The following is a 22,480-nucleotide window of genomic DNA, read 5'->3' as shown; positions in this document are numbered from 1 at the left end:
AGTGACTTGGGAGGCTGAGGCAGGAGGATTGCAATTTTGGCAACTTAGAGAAACCCTGTCTCAAAACAAAAAAAAAAAAAAAAAAGAGCTAGGGATATAACTCAGTAGTAGAGCACCCCTGGATTTAATCCCCATTACCACAGAAAGCACAGCTATTCTCAAACCTTAGCTGATGAAATCAATAAAATACTGAAAAGAAACACAGCAAAAATAAAGAAAATGTGTTCCAGTAAAGTTGGAAATCTTTAGATCCTTTTAAAAAGTCAATTTCATCATCACAGAGTTGTAATATAGTTTATTTAGGATTATTTCCTGCTATAGAGAAGTGCTAGTTCTCTGTAGTCATTGGGGAAATGAGAAGATATGAATTAAACTTAGGTAATTTTCTCAAATTTATCTCTCTCTCATTTTTCCTATCACATTGAGTGGATATTTTCTTAATAATCTTTGTTGTTGCAAGATCTAAGTGTTTTATTTTTTAAGGAAGCATTTCAGGGGTTTTTTTATTTCATTTTTTTAAATAGACTGATTTACATGCAGCATTATGTAGGTGGGTTTCAGAATTATCATTTAGAGAGTTAGGTGGAATTGTTTTTTTAGTGAAAAACTTGCAATACCACATTATGGTATTGTGACCAGTTTAGGCATGCACAAATCTGTTCACATTCTTGACTTTTTTAAATTATAAATTGAATAGTTGAGTCACTGATTTTGATTTTAGGCAGATAGTTCAGAATTTTAAAAAAGACCCAGGTAATGATATTATGCCAACAAAGATATCCACATTTGGATACTTAAACATCACATAGTGCACTTGAGTATCACCATTGGGAAGACTCTATGGTTATGTAGGATTTTGCTTTCTTCCCAGACATCCACAGCTGCCACACAGAGCAGGCAATGCTCCATGTGTCTACAACAATGTAGATTCAGGAGATATCAAGAGGTTATTTTATTTTATTAGAGCTCTTTGGTTATACATAGTATTTGTGTTCATCCAGACAAACTCATGCATGCATAGAAATCTATTTCAGTTCATGATTTTATCAATTTCAGTTCATGAACAAAAGAGTTTTTTGGTTCAAATCAGTTCCTTTCATTTTTAACCCAATTCCATCCCTTTGTGATATCATATTGGTCTTCTGTTTATATCCTTCATAAACCATTGTCTAGAATTTGCCCAAGATGGAGTTTTTGCGTTGTTCTTCCCTTAAGGCTATTCACATGTGATTTTTCTCAACTTGCTCTTAGTAGGAGGAAAAGGCTGCATAATTAAACTGTGTGCTAGTAGTCCCTAAGACCTCAGGCATAGTGAGTGCATTATTCATTGCTTGATCTACTTTATTCCTGGTTCATCTATAGTTTGTGAAAGCAAAATGTTAAATTCTGCATAGCCTTCTGCTTTTCATTTTGTCTGTTTCTTGTTAGTCTCCATATTTAGGGTTAACACATTTTATTTCTACTGTCACTCAACTCCCTTTTGTGATACCACAATGTTAAATTCTATGTAATCTCCTTCTCTTCATCTTCCATGTCTCTCATAGAGTTAACATATTTTGTTTCTATGGAGTCAAACTAATATATATTCCCCCAAATATCCCTATTTGATAAGGACCTGCCTTGTTTTACCTTTTATAATTGTAATTTTATTTTCTCTGGTGTAAAAAGCCATATTCATATGCCCCACACCTTTTTTTCATGATCAGTACTTCCCACCATATATTTTACATGGTGTTTTGTTTTGTTTTTTAATTCATTACTAATTTTTGGCATATGTTTTTATGTCTCTTTTACTGCTGAAATTAGCTTTTCATTGAAGGCAGATATATTTCTGAGAGGAACCAAAATAACTAAAAGATAAATGCTCAAGTCATATAAAATTGTTATAATCTAACAGACCAAGGGTTTAGAAAACAGTGGCAGTACTACCTCTATAGGAAGCATTATGGCTTCTGTATGAAATATGCATTTTGTTTGATTTAGTAGGAGTAGAATGTACCAAGTTTGTAAATGTAGAAAGTGAGATTGCTTTTAGAAAAGTTATTTTATTACTATATTATCTTTGCTCTCATATTAATTAATTAATTCATCCTCTATTGCAGGGGAGTTTAGCATATACAATTGAATAAATGTAATATTTCACTAGAATCATTTATCTCCTTAGTAGAGAAATTTTACTTTAATGCTTTTGCCTTCTTCTCCCTATTTCTTTTCTTATTTTTCAAAGTAAGTAATTTGTTTAATCTGCTTAAATGCTTCCAGCATCTCAGAGAGAACCTATAGTTGACATCTTTCAGGTGTACACTATGATTGACTAATAATTCAAGGAAATCTTATTCATAAAATTTTCCTTATTTCCCTGAAAAATCTTCTCAGTAAAGCTGTAACAGAAGAACCATTAAAATCCAATTTCTACTGAATGACATTCCAAATAATTATATTATAATATATATTAATCAAATCAGTATTTTTCTCTTCTGCTCACATGGCCGGGAATTCCATTGGCATTAATTCTACCGTACCATTCATCACTTCCTGAAACTGACATAAAAGTTTCGGTAACATGTTATTTTTTTATTTCATGCCACCTCCCACAATCTGTTTACTGCAAAGAAAATCTTAGCTGAATACTTTTATGTATCTTTCTAAGCAGCAGTTCTTTGCCATGGGTGTACATATAAAAATTACCAATTGGAGTTTTCTCTGAGTAGATTCAGTACTCTCCACCTACAACTTATGGAATGAATCAGAATCTCTGGAGGGAAGATCTGGAATTTGTATTTATTAAAAATTTTCAGATAATTCAGAGGTTATTCTCTGGTAAAGCAGCATGACTGTAGGTGTAATTATATACAAGAGAGATTATTCTGAAGGAGAGAAGAACATTTTTTGGAATTATTAGTTTACTTGTGTTGTTCCTATCTTAACCAAAAGTATTTGGAGTAGTTGCAGTATATATAGCATACCCAGATTATGAAACAGAAAAGAAAGAAACTGATATGAAAAATAAGGTAAAAAATAGTTAAGATTGATATGAAATGTATACCATAAAGTTTCATGAATTTATTTAGAGATGAGAGGCAAAATTGACTTTAGGACTTCTCTATGAACATTGTCTCAAAAAAAAAAAAGCTTTTTTCTAGACAAGTACATTTAGTTCCTTAAGAGTAAAACCAGGTAGAAAGAAAATATCCTCAGTATCTCAGTTTCTTGGAAGCAGAGCTAGGGGTATTCTTACATGTACCTCCATTATCTGGCATAACAACCAACCTATGGTAGATGCCTTGAATTCCTTTCTAAACTGAGTTCTTTCCCTGTGAGTCCAATAACGATGTCCTAGGCATGGTCCTCATTGTTGGAGAATGCAAGATCTCAGGGGGATAGCCAAAGTGATTTACAGTGAGAGGCTGTTGAAGTGTGTAGGAGAATGTAGCTCTCTATTCAGAAGTAATTTTAAGTATAATTACTGTTCTTAAACCTATATTTTTTTATACCCCAGAGATTGTATTTAGAGTGGTACCCAGGAATGTGAAGTCCTAAAAGTTCCACCTGTGATTCTATGCAGTCAGCCTAGCATGGCTCTCTACTGGCTGCTTTTGGGGAATTATTTATTTTAAATATATTTCTAGAATGGGTGGTCTGCATATTTGCCAAATAATCTTCCTGAAATCTCCTACAATGTGATTGTAATGACTCTTTAGAAAATCAAGAAATAAATACTTTTTAAAGATAATTGAGATGTTACTTTTTTTCTTACAGTTGATCAAGAGCATATTCTTACATTTAATGGAAAGCTAATTGATGGTTGAGTTTTACCACTTGGTAAAATGTTGAAGATCATAATTAGGTAATACACACAAGTAATAATCTCCCTAAACCCCTTTAATCCCTGATATGAAGGTATCCAAGGAAGCAGCTAAGAGTGCCCTCAGAAGGCCCTGCCTTTTGTAACAGCAACAAAGGTGAATAACAATGCTGTTACACAACCTGTCGAACTTGTCTGAAAAATCTCTTACTTGGATGCCACTTATTTGAAAGTCTCAGGGTGCCACTCATGGAACAAATGATTTGAGAAGATATTTTAGGTTATGTTATATACCTCCATAGAGAGTTGGTCACTCATGGTGAATTTAGTGCATTTAGAAATTTGTAGCAGGTAGGGAGTCAAGAAAATTTCCAGGAATTAAGGAAAATGAGTATTGCAAAAGTTGTCAACACCTATCTTCCCATTTGTAGTTTGACCAAGACATTAAACTGAGTTAGTTAGTATATAAAGGGCCATTGAGACCATAAAGTAGATGCAAAAAACAGCATAGTCTCTTATTAAGTTCCTACCATTTATTCAGGCCTGCAAGGGTCAGGTTTTTATATAGTTATAGATAAATAAAAATGATTGTGTGTGTTTATATAGGAAAAGCCAACCATTTTTGTCTTGCTGCTGTTAACAATGAAATAGAAGTTACTTAAATGTTATGTTGAAGTTTTAGTTATATGAAACCTTCATCCAGAACCAAAAACATTATATTGATATGAAAATGCTTGTTATTTAAGTTAAAAGCCATGTATATCAAATAGTTCTTTTTCATATATATATATATATATATATATATATATATAGATAGATAGATAGATAGATAGATAGATAGATATAAAATGTCTGGAAATAGATAGGACCTGAAACAGATAGGACCCCATTCATCTCTGGATAGTGGAAAGAGCTTTTAATTGACCTCATTTTACTTGTTTGTTATGGTAAATATATTTTTACTCTTTTGATTTGATAAAATGATGACAAAACTTTTTTTTTTTTAAATGAGGAACTTGATTATCATCTGATTCCTGTTATTCTTCCAAGAATACTTACCTATGAGTACCTTATGTTTCATCTTAACCAGATTACTTATCGTTTCTCCTACATGTTTTCTTTATCAACATGGAATTACTTACTTATAAAGTATGGTTCATCTTAAAAATTTCCTTGTATCATCAATATTTGCCCATTCTTTAAGATCATCTACATATCCCATAGACTTTTTGAATGTCTTTTAGGTCACCCCAATACATTCCTGCTACCAAATTTATTATAGCACTCTTTATTGTATTTATATTTTAGCTTTCTTACCACCGGAAAGGCTCCTTAGTTGCAGAGATTTTATTAAACTCTCATCTGCACTTACAGTGGTTTTGCTTATTCTGTTCCTTCTGCTTGGAGTTGTCTTTTTTTCTCATCTCCCAGATAATCCTCTCAACAAATTCTTCAAGAGCCTCTCAGCTGGCATTTCTTCTGGAAAGTCTTTGTTAGCATGCCACACCATCCCAAGTGGGTGTATTGGGGCTATAGTTCTTTTATTGGGCCTTATGCATAGTTATTATTTCATTTAGCAACTTGTATTATCATAGAGTATTTATCTGATTTTTCTGGGGATTTCTTAAAATGAATGAAGTATGTAAAAACCTAGCACAGTACAGAAAATGGCACAGGTTCAGTAAACTGGATGTGTAGTTTGGGTTTCCAATTTCAACCTCTGAGTGCTAAATCTGTGTAGGTTTACATACTGTGGGCTTTAGCAGCACTCAGATCAGTTCCCTGTGAAGTATATACACACGGAAAGCTCTAGAAAAAATAGTTCTATGTGGCATTTGGGTAAAATAATTTGATATTACTTATAAGGATTTTGGACTCAATCCTGTTTGTGGAAGAAAACGTCGGGCCCTGGTGACATAAGGTGGATTTCACTGTGTTAATCAAATACAATTACTCTTGCTCCTAAAGACTTTATTTTACATGACTGAAGGTTTAGGCCAATGTCAGATCAGATGGATTTCTTTGCCTTAATTGCATTAAGCTCACATCCCTCTATCAACCAGTGTCATTGTCTTCTATGGTAAGAAAAAGATTGGAAAACCTAAGAAAAAAACTTTATTAATAGAACATTTCTCTCTGTTAAGCTCTAAAGCAGTTGGCTTATGCCACTTAATGAAAACTTCTATAAGCAGATGCACTGCTAAACTGGTAGTAGCCTAAGATTTTCCTTACCTTACCCATTGTGCAGGGGCATAGAGTGTATTGCAGTCAGTCCAAAGTCGGGTACTGTTTATATATGAGGACATTTAACTTCTTCAGTGTTTCTCCTTTGTTGCACACATTTATGCATTCCCACTTATTTTCAGCTTCTCACAACACAACTGTGACCAAAAGACCTGACAAGAACAAGTTTAGAGGAGGAAAGTTTATTTGTAGCTTACAGTTTCAGAACTCTTAGTCCATAGACAGCTGGCTCTATTCCTCAGAGTTCCAAGAACATCATGACAAAAGAGTGTGGTGGAGGGAAGTGGCTCCAGACATGATGATCAGGAGTCAGAGAGCTCTCTTTACTATAGCTACATCTCCTCCAGCTACATCCTATATGCCTACAATTAGAACCCAGTTAATCCCTATCAGGGGATTAGTATACTGATTGGGTTAAAACTGTCATAACCCAATTGTTTTACTTCTAAACTTTCTTGTGTTGTCTTACAACAGGAACTTTTGGGGGGACACCTCATGTCTACTCATATCTAACCCATAATACCACCTCTGGTGTTTTGTTTTGTTTTTTTAATAGTAAGCATTAGCTGTTGCATCCTAGTTTTTTAGGCCAAAAATTTAGAATCATCTTAATGTGTAGCTTTTAATCCTTTGTGTCCAAAATATGTCTTGAATTTAGCCACTGTTTTCTACTTTTAGAGCTCTGCTATCTCTAAGTACAGTCATTTTTCTCACATATTGCTCTAATATCCCTGTGTTCCATTACTGACCTTGAATTTTACTCTCCTCTCTAATCCATTCTTCACATTGTAACCAGAGGTTTGTTTTTGTTTTTAACTTGTGTTGAAGATTGAGCCCAGGATCTTGTGCACATGCTGAACAAAAATTCTACATCTGAGCTACACCCTACCTCCAGAAGTTTTTTTTTTTTTTTTTTTTTTTAATTTACCATGTTGCCATTATATTTAATACTTAGCTCACTTCCTATTAACTCTCAACACTTTACATGACATCAAAGCTATTGATGTTTTTGTTTGTTTGTTTGTTTTTTATTTTTTATACTCTCTTTTTTTATTGGTTGTTCAAAACATTACAAAGCTCTTGACATATCATATTTCATACATTAGATTCAAGTTGGTTATGAACTCCCAATTTTACCCCAAATACAGATTGCAGAATCACATCGGTTGCACATCCACATTTTTACATAATGCCCTATTAGTAACTGTTGTATTCTGCTACCTTTCCTATCCTCTACTATCTCCCCTCCCCTCCCCTCCCATCTTCTCTCTCTACCCCATTTTGCTCTACCTGTGTTCATCTATTGTCATGTCTCCACTCAGACACTGTATTTCAGCCCCACCACCCATTCTAGATTCAGCTCATGATCATTCCTTGGCCTCTTTGCTCTTCTCTCTTGTGAAATAATTCATGTATCCTTCAGCTTTTAAAGGTCACTTTACCCTGTATCCCAATAACTAAATTGCCCAAACATACCACTCTACCCTGATTTTGTTTCTTGAATGTATTGTCAAAATATTGCCTCAATTTATATCTGTGATTATTTGGTTAATGACTTTCTCCACATTGACTGAAACTTGTTGGAGATGAGACCGGCTCTTTTGTCATATTCACATTCCCTGTGCCTGGCACATAGTTAAATGCTTTATTAAAATTGTTGGTCACATGAATGGCCACACATGTATCTTCACATCATAGTACTCCTTTGTGATTAATATTTCCCTTTGGTGATTTCTGAATTTAAAGAGCATCAGGGAGGATGACAGTAGACCTATTATGTTTTACTAGGTAATTGACAAGGACTCTTACCACTAATATGAAAAGTTTACGGTACTTTCTTATTCTTTGTATCCATTCACTAACTTATTAATTCATTCATTCCATTATAATGTTCCTATTTTATGCTAGACATTGAAGAATTAGGAGTACAAAAAGGAGATGGCATCTCTGCTCATGAGATTCTTCCAGTTTAGCAGGGGATGTGGACTTCAAACAAATATAATATTAATAATATAATTAATAATAATAATAATAATGTTATGATTGTGGTAATGATACTTAAAAGGAAAGTTTAAGTTTCTTCAGAGCAGTGGTTTCCACATGGGAATGATTTTGTCATTGAGTAGACATTTTACGAGGCAGGAGACATTTTTGGTTGTCATACTTTGAGAGAAGGGAACAGTATTAGTGGCACCAAGTGCATAGATGGTGGGGTCCACAGGACAGTCCTTCACACCACAAAGTTATCTGAATGAAAATCTCAGTAATGCTGAGGCTGAGAAATCCTGCTGTGGTGGGGGGCTGTTGTCATCCAGCCACACTTCTATACAGAATTGTTATTTAAGCAAGTTACTATATGAGAAGTGTAAGAGAGTGTGTGAGCCTAAAGGCAGAGGGAAGAATATGTGGAGAATTCCAAATGTTGGAAGGTAAACTTCTCCTTCAGTGTACTAGGGAAAGAAAAAAAGGCTCACATGTGGACCTTGTGAGCAAAGGACATAAGGTGACATTTGAGACAGGGACGGAAGCTCCACTGATAGCTTTATCCTCCTAGGTCATATGTGAATTTGGAGATTAGCTATGAAATACCCAGTAGATATTAAGAGTGTTGTTGGATTTGTGGGTCTGGAGCTCAAAAGATAGGTAGGAGTTAGAGGTGACTTTGAAGGTGTTTACATGGATGGTATTTGAAGTCGTGAATTATATTACTACTAGTTTGCCAATTTGTGCTTGCTTTTCTTTCTAGTACTCAGCTGCCAGGGTCAGGTTCAGAAAAAATAGGTTAGGTTTGTTCAGGGTTAGGATTTTGTCAGGTAGGTGTATACAAAGATGTTTTATCTTCCATGGAAAGCCAGCCCAGGATTGTTGTACAAACCAAAAGAAAGTTTGTTTGTTTGTTTTTGTTTTGTTTTATAAAATGCTGGAGATTTTTCCAAAATGAGATTTTTGTACTTCTCATTCCAAAAAAATTTACTATGAATTTCTTAACTTAAACAGTAGTGAGTGCTTTCTTTAATAATTATTTCAGTACTTTTGGTACTCTGGTTTTTTGGTTTTGTGTTATTTTGGGGAGGTTTGGGTAAATTTTGGGGGAAAGTGCTATATATTGAAGGATATATTTTATTTTAAATAGAAGACTAAAATTTGGTTATTAGAAATAAATAACACATTCAACCTACTAGTTTACTACTAGTTTAGATTCTGTGATTCATATTAGATATACAATTGATTCTTTTCTCATGAAGCACAAGCAGGAGAACCAGAATATCTAGAGCAGCCATCAAGAAGTGATTTCTCAAAGCACTTGAAAGAAGAAACTATTCGAATAATTACCAAGGCATCACATGAGCATGAAGATAAAAGTCCTGAAACAGTTTTGCAGTCGGTAAGAACTTTTATTTTGGCTCTCTGAACATAGCCATGCTCACAACATTTCCTCCAGGGCAATTGGAAGCGGCCGGAGCCAGGAGAGAAGGCCACTTCCAGCTCTGCCGTGGTGTCTGAACGGGGGACAAGTCGCCTGACCCCTGGGTTGTAATTTCCTTAGCTTATCCTTTTAAGGATGCTTTTCTATTAAGTTTCTACCTGTCAAATTATGAAGAATCATAATCATAGACAAAATTGTCCATTTGACTTGGAACTTAACAAAGCATAAAGTTCAAAAGCAACAACTCTTTCTCCAGTGCCTTTCCCTTCCCTCCATCTGTAATCTATTTACATTTAAATAGTTGGAAATTTATGATATAAATCCCATTGTTCCATGAAATGTGTTTGTAGTAAGACTACTACATACTCTAGATTAGAACACTATTATCAGGATAAATATGATGTTCCAAGACAGTTTGTGCATAGTTACAGAGTATCCTGTGAAACAGTTGTCATTATTATTCTACTATTTTGTGTTTTCAAGTTTGTCTTTTTATAACACTCAATTGAGCATAGTGGTGTTGTGTTATTTTATTAGTAAATATGACCTCCTGAGAAATGCTGTTTGGAACTACAAAAGCATTGAATTTCTGTAGTCATTGATCCTTTACTTAACTAGGAAATGTAAAGAGTACTAATGTACATTTTATAGTGGCTCCTTTAAGTATTTGAAGAATTCTCTCCTGTAAAACTAAAAATAGCAGGATAATCCATAATTTTCAATACATAGTTTTCTCGGTGAGTGAGCTCAGTCTGAACAATAACCTATCATGAGGCCTTCAATATGATATGACCTCACTTAACTAAAATGTCCAGTAAATAGAGTATTTTGTCAGTTGTGTTTTCATGAACTAAATAATCAGAATTTATTTACAATTTGAAAATGTATTAATATCATCTTACCATTTAAAAGTACATTAAGTATAATAGATTTTTTTATATTTCCAAATTTTTCAGATGCTTTAGAGGCTATCAATAAACTTAAGATCAACATCTGCTAATGCTTAATCTTTTCTTGGGAAATACTTTGCTTAATGGATCTGGGAATTATGTTTCTTGGGGAAATGAGAAAAGGAAAGGAAAAAGAAAGAAAGAAATACAAAGGAAAAATATTTTGCCCTGTATTAAAAAAAATAATAACTAGTAAGGCTCTTGCTATAAACTTTGATTTGTTAAAACCTAAAATAGAGTTAATAAATGTCATCCTTGTAGCTACTATCAGAAAACTAAAATCATTACTTAGCTTAAGTTAGAGTCATTTTTTTTTTTTTAGTTTGACTAATCATCTGTAATTTAAATTCACAGAAATCAGCACTTACATTTTGATTACTGTGGGAATCATAAACTAGCAACCTACTGCATTATCTCTACTTTAAAAAAAAGGATGGTAGTAAGTGATTATGATAGAAAAACAGCATAAATATTTATCTACCTTATCTTCTGGGTAGCATGTAGAGTTCGCCGCACTGTCTATTTGATCCTCCAGCACATCTAAAAATTTGTTAGTGTTGGCTATCAGAAGTGTGGTTGTTGGTCTCATGGTCATTCATAATGTATTTTTCATATTTAAATTTAGTATATATTAGAAACCAAATTAAGAGTCTTCAAACTTTGGGATCAGGTGTTTTGGGGTTTTTAAATACTGATCTTTTTTTTTTTACTACTAATTCAACCTTGAAAAATTGCTTAATTTCTCTAAGTCTCAGTTCTCCATAAAGTGGGGGTGATTATAGAGTTAATGAAGAACATTTTTACAGCTCCTGGCATATCATCCAGTAGACTTGAAAGTTCCTTCTGTTACTTCAGTTCTAGCCATTTTACAAATATACAACGTATTAAGTTCCAGCCTTAGAATAAGAAAATTCCCAGGAAAGCTTAGAATCCCAGAAACCGTAGACAGTCTCCAAATATTTAGACAGTTTGTTTCTAGAACAATGTCATTAATTTACATGGACTACTTCAGGATATTTTAAAAATTATAAAAAGTAGACTCTAAGAAAGAATCATGCATAGTCCCACTTACTACTGAAAGTTAGTGATTGGGCTTTTAAGTATATGATTTTTTTCCCCCACTTGCTTATCTTTTTTTTTTTTTTTTTCACTCTTATTTTTAAACATAATTTTGGGGCTTAGTTTTGTAGTTGAATTGTGACTTCATATGAAATTTTGTATCTCGCCTTTTTTTCTTTCATCCACCTAACCTTGTAACATAATCCTTTCCTTCTGTTACAAACTCATTTAAAAAAAAAAAAAAAAAAAAAAGCACATTGCTGAGTGTTATTCCACTGAGTAAATTGTTTTCTTAACCCATTCTTCCACTGTGTGTTTGTTTCTACTTTTATACTATTGTAAATAGGCTATAAAAAACACAATTTTGTTCCTATTTCCAGCAATATTTCCTTAGATTCCCCATAGTTGAATTGCTGAAAGGGATGACATATTAATTAATATGTTCATATTATTATAGTTCTATATCTTTTTAACCATCCTTCATATGAAACCCCTTTTGAAAAGTCATATAGTTAATAGATTTCAAGAAATTAATAAAAATTTTTATATTTCAATTATTTTTGCCATTTATTGAGTGAGACATTTGATTTTTAACTTTTCAAGTTTAGCCTTTCTTTATGTGTTCATTTGAGGTCTGAAAATAAGAGAGAAAGATCAACATGTACTTTGTTTCAGTGAACCCTTAACTTCCTTATATGAAAAATATTTATAGTACTTTGGTAAATTTAAATTTGATAAATGGTAGTGAATTATTTTATGCTGCTAAAGCTTCTTCCCTTGTTTGACTTTTATCAGCATTATGCTATTGAAACTCTTTAACAGTAACAGGAAAGCCTTCTAAAACCCCTTATAAGGTAATATGTTGTTTTATAATGACCAGAATTCTAAGTAATACATTTCCCAGTTGATATTTGCTTTAAGTTTATATTTCTGTACTTAAGATAGTTTTTTTTTTTTTTTTTGGATTGGTTTGCTAATGGGAATTCATCATCACAAACTCCAGACAGATTTCTTTCTTACTTTACCTGATTATGTTTCTTTCACTCTTGTGAATGGAAACCCAGCAAAATTCTTCTCATATGCTAGAAGAAGCAAAAATTCTTAATTTTGAGCATATCTCTATAGATTACATATGGTAGTAATATTGAGTTATAATTATTCAAATAATTTCAAGCGTATATAAAATAGTATAATATTGGTAATAATTGTAATTTGTAAAACAACTTATACACTAGGTTGTGGGTTAGCTGAATATTATCTCGTGACCACAGCAGCAATGTAGGTTGCTTATTTCTTCTTGAAAAGTTGAAGATTCTGAGAAGTAAGGAAACATTTTCTAAAAATGAAACAACATTTTTTTATGAAAGAGGCAGTGATGGTCTTGGTCATTAGTTTTGTTTTATTGTTTAATTAAACTGTTTCAGAATTTTATACTTCTAGAAAGTCAAAAAATGCTTATCTCACCAAAATTTGCCTGTACTTCAAATGAAAGTAAAATGCCTTAATATTCTTAGGTTTTTCTGTGCTTAGGAAAACCCAGTGTAAATTGAAATTACTTAAGTAAGCTGCTTTCAGGCACATTTCTTTTTTTGACATTTGCTTCTTAATAGTGGACATGCCAGTTTTCAGTTTTTCAATAAAATAAGACTATGTAAAATCCAAATAGTATTTTTAATGAATCTTGGTTTTGAGTGGACTATTCTAAATTTCACACTGACATTCTGTTAGTATAAATTAGTGGGATGCATAGAATTTGTTAACAGTGAAAAGATAAAAGGGAATAAATCTGATTGAATTGTTAAAAATGTTTATTACTTTCTAGCAACTTGTCCTTAGTTTCAACAATTCCTTGGACACTTAAGATGTATATATATCAAGAATTTGTTGGACACTTACATACTAGGTTGGACAGAGTGAGTTTAACCGCATCAGAATAGGGAAATTAGCCTTATATACAATCAATTATTAGAAAGGATATAAAGGTAAACCATAAGGAGAATACCTTAGAAACTCTGCTGGGTTTAGAGAAGATCATAATCTTGTATTTATAGCAAGCAAAACTTTTTGGAGTTAATGAATTGTTTTATTTCAGCCAAACAAGCAATAGTAGAAAATACAACTTGAGTATTATTTTTATATATTTATTACTTTTAATTACTTAGAGTTGAAAGTACTTTGTGAAAAAGCTAGTTTTAAATGTTTGGGAAAGACTGGAGATTTTTGTGTTACTATTTAATTTAAAACTTTGCTTCTCATTTTTAGTTTTGGTTGGTTTTATTAAATCTAGCAAATGTAGGCCTTGTTGAAAGAGTGAAGAATCTATGAATTTCAGCTTTGTGTTTCTATTGCTCTCTTTTCTAATGCTCATACCAATGATTTTCTTCTGCAGAAACCTGAAAATACCACAAGCCAACCACCTTCTAGCCAGCGAGTTGTAGAGGTGGCGATTCCTCACGTAGGGAAATTCATGATTGAATCAAAGGAGGGGGGGTATGATGATGAGGTACCTTTATGACAGTACTCTGCACCACCCTAACCTGTTCCTTTTTGCTGTTTAATACAAGTACTTTAGGCATGCCTATACCTGCACACTATGTCTGTTGCTGCATAACATACAGCTTTGCCACCTGTGGTGTGAAACTACCTTATCATTTACTAACAGAACTTTGGAGTCAAATGAAAATTTAAGTAGAACATATAGAGAATATATAAGAAACATATGTTTCTGGAGTTGATTGTTTTCTGCAGAAATAGAATCCTTTTACTCTCAGGTTGATAGATTAATAAGGTTTAATTATATTAAAATTTTTTTGCATTTAAAAATAACTTCTATTTTTCTTTTCTGTTTTACTTTAATAACTTATTATATTTTGCCACCATTATATACCTGAAAATCCTGCAGCATGATTGCAGGTTGGATAATTGATATTTTTGCCACCATACTCTCTCCCTATAACTGTGAGTGGAATGATTGCATCACAGTGTCTTACACACTTTGGCACCCCTTGTTATTTTTTCTTTATCTCCTCATTGATTATTCTTATCTACCTAGTTTTTTTCAGATGTCAATCAATAGTCTGGAGGCATTTTTTATTTCTTATGATGGTGTTCTTCAGAATCACATTCAAAAGATTATTTTCATCCCTTTTCCACTCTTCTCTTAAGGTTCTTAAAATTGTTTTGTTTTAAGTAGCACCAGTGCAACTGTTACTGAATAGTAATGTCAAAGGGGACCTTGCTTATAGGAGAGGTGAAGTGATTTAGAAAAAAAGCCAACAAAATATTTTGATTCTGTTGCTTGTTAGTTTTTGTGAGTGTGCATGAAAATTGAGTACATATTAAATGTTTTATTCCAAGCAACTTTTTTTGCAGACTTACTTTTGGTGATTAACTCTTACATAATTACTATTATGTAAGAGTTAATCACCAAAATTAGAAGTATCATAAAGACAATAATATCACTGTGTCAATGTAAGAAAACATGGCCATAAAAAGAATAATTAGTAGTTTGTGAGATGGGAACTGGTCAGAGGGTTTTCTCTAACAGGTAATGTTAGATATATTGCAACTCTTGATGTACAATACAAAATAAAACTATGAGTAATAGGTTCAGTGAATCAAAGGTAATAGCTGTAATCTCTTGATTGCTCTAAGATAGCTTTAGTGGAGCACTGAGTTTTCATTTTGCAGATATTTACAAATATAAACAGCTAAGAATAATAAGCTGTACTGAAAACAAATACTCAGTACTTAATAGTATACATTGTTCCAGTTAACTATTTTTTTTTAATTTTTTTTTAGTTGTCAATGTACCTTTATTTTATTTATATGTGGTACTTAGAATTGAACCCAGTGCCTCACACTTGCTAGGCAAGTGCTCTACCATTGACCTACAACCCTAGTTCTCCAGATAACTATTTTATTTCTATGTTGGATCTTAAAAATTATGAAAACTGCCATGTTTTTAATGATAAAATGTTAATTTCTTGATCAGGCACCTAAATGCCAGAAGAATCCTTCAGGCATTTAAGAGTTGTGATTAATCATTTAACACTGTTTTCTTGTGCAAGTGCTTATGTTTTGGCAGAGTCATATTTTGTTTATTTTGTTTTTTAATGTGTTGGAGTGACATTTTAACAGTGCATGTACCTTGGAACTATTAAAAATAACTTGCACAGGGCTGCTGTTTACAGATGTACAGGTGGTACAGATGTGCCAAGGTCTCTACCCAAGGGGCAGAAGTGGGACTAAAATTGAGTTCTTCCTAAACTCACCAAGCCTTGGAGAAAAAGCATCTTTTTTTAAGAAACAAAAAAGAGGTGTTGCTTTTTTCTGAATGGTTTTCTCATAGAGCAGCACATTTTTCTAATTAGTTTCTTCAGAAGAGTACCTCTTTGAAATTCAGTTTGGAGAAGATGATGCCTTTTTGCAGTTTGTATGGACACTGAGGCAACCAGCTGTGCCCTGTACAGATGATTCTGAAAGATGCTTACATGCACAAAACATCCACTAATTTAAACATGCAGCACATAATTTATAAGTACTGAAAAAGAAAGGAACTTTACCTTGCATGTAAAGAAATTGTTTTGGTTTTTAATTTCTTTGTGTTAATTTTCAAAAATTCTTTGAATCCCTGTGGCAGATCATGATGACACCGAACATGCAAGGTGTTATAATGGCAATAGGTAAATCCAGGAATGTATATGACAGGTGTGGTCCTGAAGCAGGGTTCTTTAAGGTACAATTACATTTTCATTTTCTTTTCTCTTTTTTAAAATTAAACTTCTTAAAATGTTTTATTTCTTTGAATTAAATTTTATTTCCTGTTTAATTTCTCTCTTGCTTTCTTAGCCATGACTGATACTCTGGGGGTTTCTTTGTATATGCATGCATCCAAGATTCTTTTGCTTTTAATCCAGATAATTCAAGAAAATCAAAGCATTTTACCTGGGTTATCCTTATACTATGTCTCTGATTCATTGCCACAAAAATTTGAATTGTATTTATATTTGATTGGAATAAGGGTATTGATGAGCAATAATCAGAACTGAGTGATTGCTTCTGACAGTAGTTTATTTTCTCTTGATTGTTCATACTATTTGTCAACATTACATTTTTTCTTTAATTCTATTATCTTTTGGTATTAATTGCTTTCTTCATTGAATTTTTTCTAACATGATCTGTTAATTTAGTTTCCTTTTGTGTTTCTTGTTTTTTTTTTTTAATTTTTCTCTGTAATTAATAATATTTAGTGAGTTCAGAACACATGAGACTACCTAACGCCTTCTTTCATGACCACATTTCTCACTCTTAAATTGGAGTTTTATGATGTTTTGCTTCCAGTGTTATTTTCTTTTACATTTTTGAAGATGAAAACACCATGTATGTTTTTTCTTTTTATTTAATTTACCAAAAGTTTTCCAAGTTTTTACTTCTTCCTTTTTAATGCTTTTTAAGAAACATTTTTTGTTGAAGTGTAAGTCACTATAGTAAACTATTTTTTTTTTTTTGGAAATTATGAATCTAAAACTTTCCTTTAATATTTAGTACTCTGCCATCATTTAGTCTGGTCTTTAATAAGTTTTTTTCCCTCACACTGTTTTTTTTCAGCATACCATATAGAAGCCATATACATAGTAGCTCTGTAGCAACAAGCACTTTTTTATTTGTTAGGATTAGGGTGCCCAACTCCTGATAGGCCTAGGACTTAAGGGTTTTCTGGAGTAGAGGACTTGAAGTGCTAAATTTCAAAAGTTTTAGGCAAACTGATCCCAGGAGAAGTTGATCACCTTATTGAGATCACATGAGAATGGTTGAGGAAGACAGGCAGGAGGGAGAGAGCATTGATTGAACATTTATTTTTTTAGTATATGTGCTACACAGAATTGAGCAGTCATAAACATTATTACTTTCCTTTTAATCTTTTTTCCTTAGCTTTCATTTTTCTTAGAGTGAGTTGTTTCTATTTTGGGTTGCTTAGTTTTCTGTGTCTACCACTGATTCATCTCTTCACTCTGCCTGTTATCAGTTTCATCTTCTTGGAGAAACTTTTTCTGGTGCTTTATGACATGCCTCCCGCCTGCACTGGTTTTCTTTTTCTTTTCTTTCTTTTTTTTTTTTTTAAGAGAGAGAATTTTTTTTAATATTTATTTTTTAGTTTTCGGCAGACACAACATCTTTGTTTGTATGTGGTGCTGAGGATCAAACCCAGGCCGCACGCATGCCAGGCGAGCGTGCTACCGCTTGAGCCACATCCCCAGCCCCCTGCACTGGTTTTCTTGAAGTCCTGGTACATACTTCATCACTGAGACCTCCTTTTCAGTATTACCCTGAGGATTCACTTGACATCTTTTCCTTTGTGTTTTGTATATGTTATACTTTTCTCTGGGTTTGCTTAGTTTCTGATTTTGGTGGTACAGTAAGAAAAATGAGCTATAAAGAAAATAAGAAGCAAGTGTGTGAGATTAAGGACTCATCAGAGGAGTTTTCTTTAAGAAACGGTTAGGTCTTTTGCAATTTTTAGCATTTACTCCAAATTAAATACCATGGTTAATAAGCTTCAGTCATTCTGAGGTAAGAATTTTCAAGTCATTTGCAAAGGTTTGAGCAGAGTCTGAAGTTTCAGTCATGGCTTTAGCATGTGGAGCCATTGTCCTTTGTCAGATAATTAATTAATCCAGTATCTGATTGACTCACTAAGGATTCTCCTTACCACAGTGACATTTAACCTACTTTCAGTCTTTGAAAAGTCACTTATAAGAATATCTAGAACATACATTAGAAAGGAAATAGCGTAAAGCTTGATATTAGGAATCAAATTGCCTTGGATCAAAGGCTTGTCCCACTGCTTTGATCCTGGGCAAATTATTCAACCTTTCTATATCTATTTCCATAGGTGTTAAATGGAGATAATAATAATAACTCTATTCTATTTGATCATTATGAATTTTAAACAAGTTTATAAATTAAAGTAGTATTTGGTTGATACTAAAGGCTCATAAGGAGGCTGATTCATAGTGGGATAGGAAGAGGAGTATGGGAGGAAATAGAGGGAACTCTAGATAGGGCAGAGGGGTTGGAGGGGAAGGGAGGGGGCATGGGGTAATTAATGATGGTGGAATATGATGATCATTATTATCAAAAGCAAGTGTATGAAGACATGAATTGGTGTGAATATACTCTGTATACAACCAGAAATATGAAAAATTGTGCTCTATATGTGTAATAAGAATTATAATGCATTCCGCTGTCATATAAAATAAAAATAAATAAATAGAAAAATAAAGGCTCAAAATTTAGCCTTGCAATATAATTATTTAAATTAAATTATTAAATCTGATATTAAATTATTAAAATTTAACCTTATAATATCACTATTATTGCTATTATTACTAGCTTTACTTTTTATGCCATTGTTTTAGTCCAGGTACAGATGGAGGTGGAAACAAGTATGTGTTAAAGGTTTTCTGATAGGACTTTTTTGTTTTTTAATTCAGTTGTTAAAAATTTTCAATACCATATCCAACCTACAAAGTTAGCTATTTTATACATATATAGGGAAATTTTTCAGTTTTCTCTTTTGTATGTTTTAATAATTTTAACATGAAATAAGCTGGAAATGGATTAACAGGGGGAAAAGAGCATGCAAATATATTAAGGTATAGGAAGAAGTGAGTCATACATGAAGCATAAGTCTCAAAGGAAGGGTCAGAAGGTTGAAACATAAGTAGCATTTTGAACCCCCAAAACAGAGGGGGAGGTGGCAGCTTTGTGAGGTACAAGCTGTGGGAGATTGAGGAAAGGAGCAAGGTGAACCAGGGTTGTCCTATTGTGCAAATAAAATTTTTCAGTAAGACTGCCTGGAGTAATCTGCCTGGGCTAGAGGTCATATTCCAGTATCTTCCTCCAGTGAAACCGTCTTTCTCAGGCAGATAGTGGGGTTCAGCGAGAGCCTGTTTGCATAAGCTCTTTGCTTTTGCTGCAGATGCAGATCTCTTCCACAACAGGACAAGTCTTCTGAGCTATTCCTGTGTCAGCAGCCCCTCTGAATAGCTGTCTTGAAATAGGCTAAAGAAATATATCTGAGTTGGAACATTTTGATCTCCTGCATGGCTTAACTTAATAACTATAATCTTAGTTAAGTTATTAATAACTTAATCTTTATTTAGTATTATGTATGTTTATAACATCTCTGAACATTTTTACCCTTCTGTAATTGAAGAATGCATTTGTGTGTAATTTATGTAAATACTTTCTGTGGTTAATTTATATAATTATTTAATGTTTTTTTAATAAAAGTAAATAATTAGCATTTAGAAAGTTCTAGCTGATATCATTTAAAAAAAAAAAAAACTTGTCATGCAAAAAAACAATATGTGAAGTTCAGTCATTCACCAAGATGTACCTGACTAAAATGAAATTAAATGGCAGTGTTTGTAACTGCCCTGTTATTACCACGCTAGGCACAGTGCATCCTTTCTTGCCTTTTCCATTTGTTTTTAACAACATAAATGTACTCTTTATTTATGTATAGAAAAATATCCTTGATCTCATTTTTAATGTAGATTTTACTCTTCATATTATTTTATAATTTATATCACTCAACTATATTATGAGCTCTTAAATTAAGATAGCATGTTTACTGCATTATCTTTATTACTTGCAGTATTCCATGCTGTACAGATGTACTCTCATTGATTATATATCATCTTCTTTGTGAACACCCATCCTGTGTTTTACCCCAGTCTGCCACTTCTATTTGAATTAGTTTACTATAACTTTCTATAAAGAAGTTTAAAAGTTTTATGTTTTCAAATCTTTCTCCTCGTTATGGATTTTGGAATTTAATTGCCATATTAAATGGTCTATTCTCATCCAACATTATATAAATTTTCTTCATTGAACACTTTCTTTACTACACTTTTATTTTATGAATTCAAGTATACACAATTTAAATTTAGTTCAATAGCATTTTATTTGGACTTTCTACATTGCATATTAATGAATTTGGTCTCTTTTTACCTTTGGGTTGTCTTTTTCAGATTTGCCATTATGGTTATGTTTGTTTAATAAATGAATTTGGAAGCTTGTCTTTTTATAATGCAATGTGGTTGGCATAGGAATTATCTCTGCAAAAAAGTAGGTTAGAACTTAAGTCATAAAATCAGAGAATCCTACCCACTCATCCCCACCTTTTTGGTGGTGGATCTTTTAACATTTTTGTTTGTTGGTTGGTTTTTTTCCCAAGTTATTGGTGTATTTAAGCTTTCTGTGTTTTCTTGGCAATTAATTCTAATCATCATCAACATTCAGTATTAACAAAGTATGTACACAGCACATTATCTAACCTGTGATAGCTACTTCTGCCTTCCTAGTTTCATAAATTACATATATTATTATTATTATTCCTTTAAGGTTTGTGTTATTATTAATTGAGGGAAAACTTTTTAATATCTTTGTCACATAACTGAAAAAATGTTTCAGATTTATCTTACATTAACTCTTCGAGAGAAACCTTTAAATATTGGGCATGTTTAAGTACTTCTAACTGTGGATCTCCTTATGCATTAGGATCAGACAAGTTTGTAATGCTGTGTGTGGTAGGTAATTATATAATCATCTGATGAAACTCTCAGCTTATCTCTGATGCAAAAGATCTGGAGAGTGAAAGTTAGGTATGAGTAAAGTGGATTTGGTAAGGTTTAACCTGTGACTTAGGGGGAATTACCAACCCAATCAGAAGGACTCTTACCCACAGGCCACTCCCTCATGTAAGTCCACCCTTGTAAACACACAATATGTAAACATACAATATGAAAGAATTCATAGGCAGCTGACTTGGAAGAATAAACAACAACAGAAGACCAAGAGACTGGACTACATTTACCTTGTCCTCTTGGTTTGACTTTATATTTACATTTTCACTATAAATAGAAAACACCACATAATAGTAGTGGTTGAAAGAGAAAACTCTGTCAAGTAAATGAAATCCAGAAAACAGAATATAAAGCTATTATAATAAGCAAAAATAAAAGCAAGAAAATAAAAAAGGAATATTTTTTAAAGTACTGGTTGTGTGTATGTATGCAGGGGTAGAGGTAGCAGGGTGATAGTAAATTTATAGTCACTGGATTACACCTTGAAAGACATGAAAATTTCCTTTATGAAATTTTTTGTCTATACCTATTATAGCATCCTTAGTGTTTTAATGATGTAATAACAATTCTGTATTATAAAACTTTTTTTTGTTATTTTAATGTTTCATAATTATCCCCAGTTGACAAAACCTGTATTAGAGTAAAAGGCATGGTGAAAAGTATATAGTTTGTAATTATACTCTCAGTGAATTGTCATGGAGTGAACTTAGGCCATGTAACCATCAGTCAGGCCAAGAAGAAGAATCTTAGCAGTGCTCTTAAAGCTACCTTTGTTTCACCTTCCTATAACTACTTTGTTTATACCCAGAAGTAGTATATATTGGGACTACTAACAACATAAATGAGTTTTCTTGTTGACTTTTATATATTTAGAGTCAGGTCCTGTCAATCTGACTGCGTTTACTTAACATGTTTGGAGCGTCATCTGCTTAATTGGATATAATTGCAATTTGTTTGTTCTCATTATGGTATTTCATTTTCTGGCTATACTATGATTTTTTCCAATCTACTGTTGATGGACATAACAATATGCAAAACTCTCTCCTAACTCCAGTGGATATAACTGAAATAATTATGGACTGAGTTTCTGCCTAATGAATCATCTTTTCTAGTAGGAAAGCAAACATTAATTAGAATTGTAATCAGTATGAAGAAGAAGCAATTTGAAGGGGGAAGAACATATAGAGAAAATAGAAGACTTAGAAAAAGTGACATTTAAATTAATAATGCATACACCAAGATGTAGAGTACAGTGGTTTTCTCTCACTTCCTAATTCCCACTCCTTATCTCACTTCTTTCTTTTTTTAATTTTTAGTTGTAGATGGACACAATATCTTT

The 22,480-nt window shown here is 32.7% G+C and overlaps 1 protein-coding gene across 4 annotated transcripts in view; it reads left to right on the top strand.

Moving 5' to 3' along the window:
* Positions 1 to 22,480, top strand: part of Usp25 (ubiquitin specific peptidase 25) — a 136,432-nt gene that overhangs the window by 93,855 nt on the left and 20,097 nt on the right. For 2 of the 4 annotated variants that reach the window (XM_046430475.2, XM_046430478.2), the window contains 3 exons: positions 9,295 to 9,434; positions 13,875 to 13,988; positions 16,128 to 16,223. In XM_046430475.2, coding sequence (XP_046286431.1) covers positions 9,295 to 9,434; positions 13,875 to 13,988; positions 16,128 to 16,223 — 350 coding nt within the window. The remainder of the gene's footprint in view (positions 1 to 9,294; positions 9,435 to 13,874; positions 13,989 to 16,127; positions 16,224 to 22,480) is intronic. The other 2 variants (XM_046430476.2, XM_046430477.2) reach the window with 2 other exon arrangements.

Source organism: Marmota monax, unplaced genomic scaffold, assembly GCF_021218885.2.
Source record: "Marmota monax isolate L192 unplaced genomic scaffold, Marmota_monax_Labrador192_F-V1.1 WCK01_AAM20220418_F8-fsc00016, whole genome shotgun sequence".
Classification (NCBI taxonomy): Eukaryota; Metazoa; Chordata; class Mammalia; order Rodentia; family Sciuridae; genus Marmota; species Marmota monax.
The sequence above is the reverse complement of the archived record's forward strand: the minus strand, read 5'-3'. Positions and strand labels throughout refer to the sequence as shown.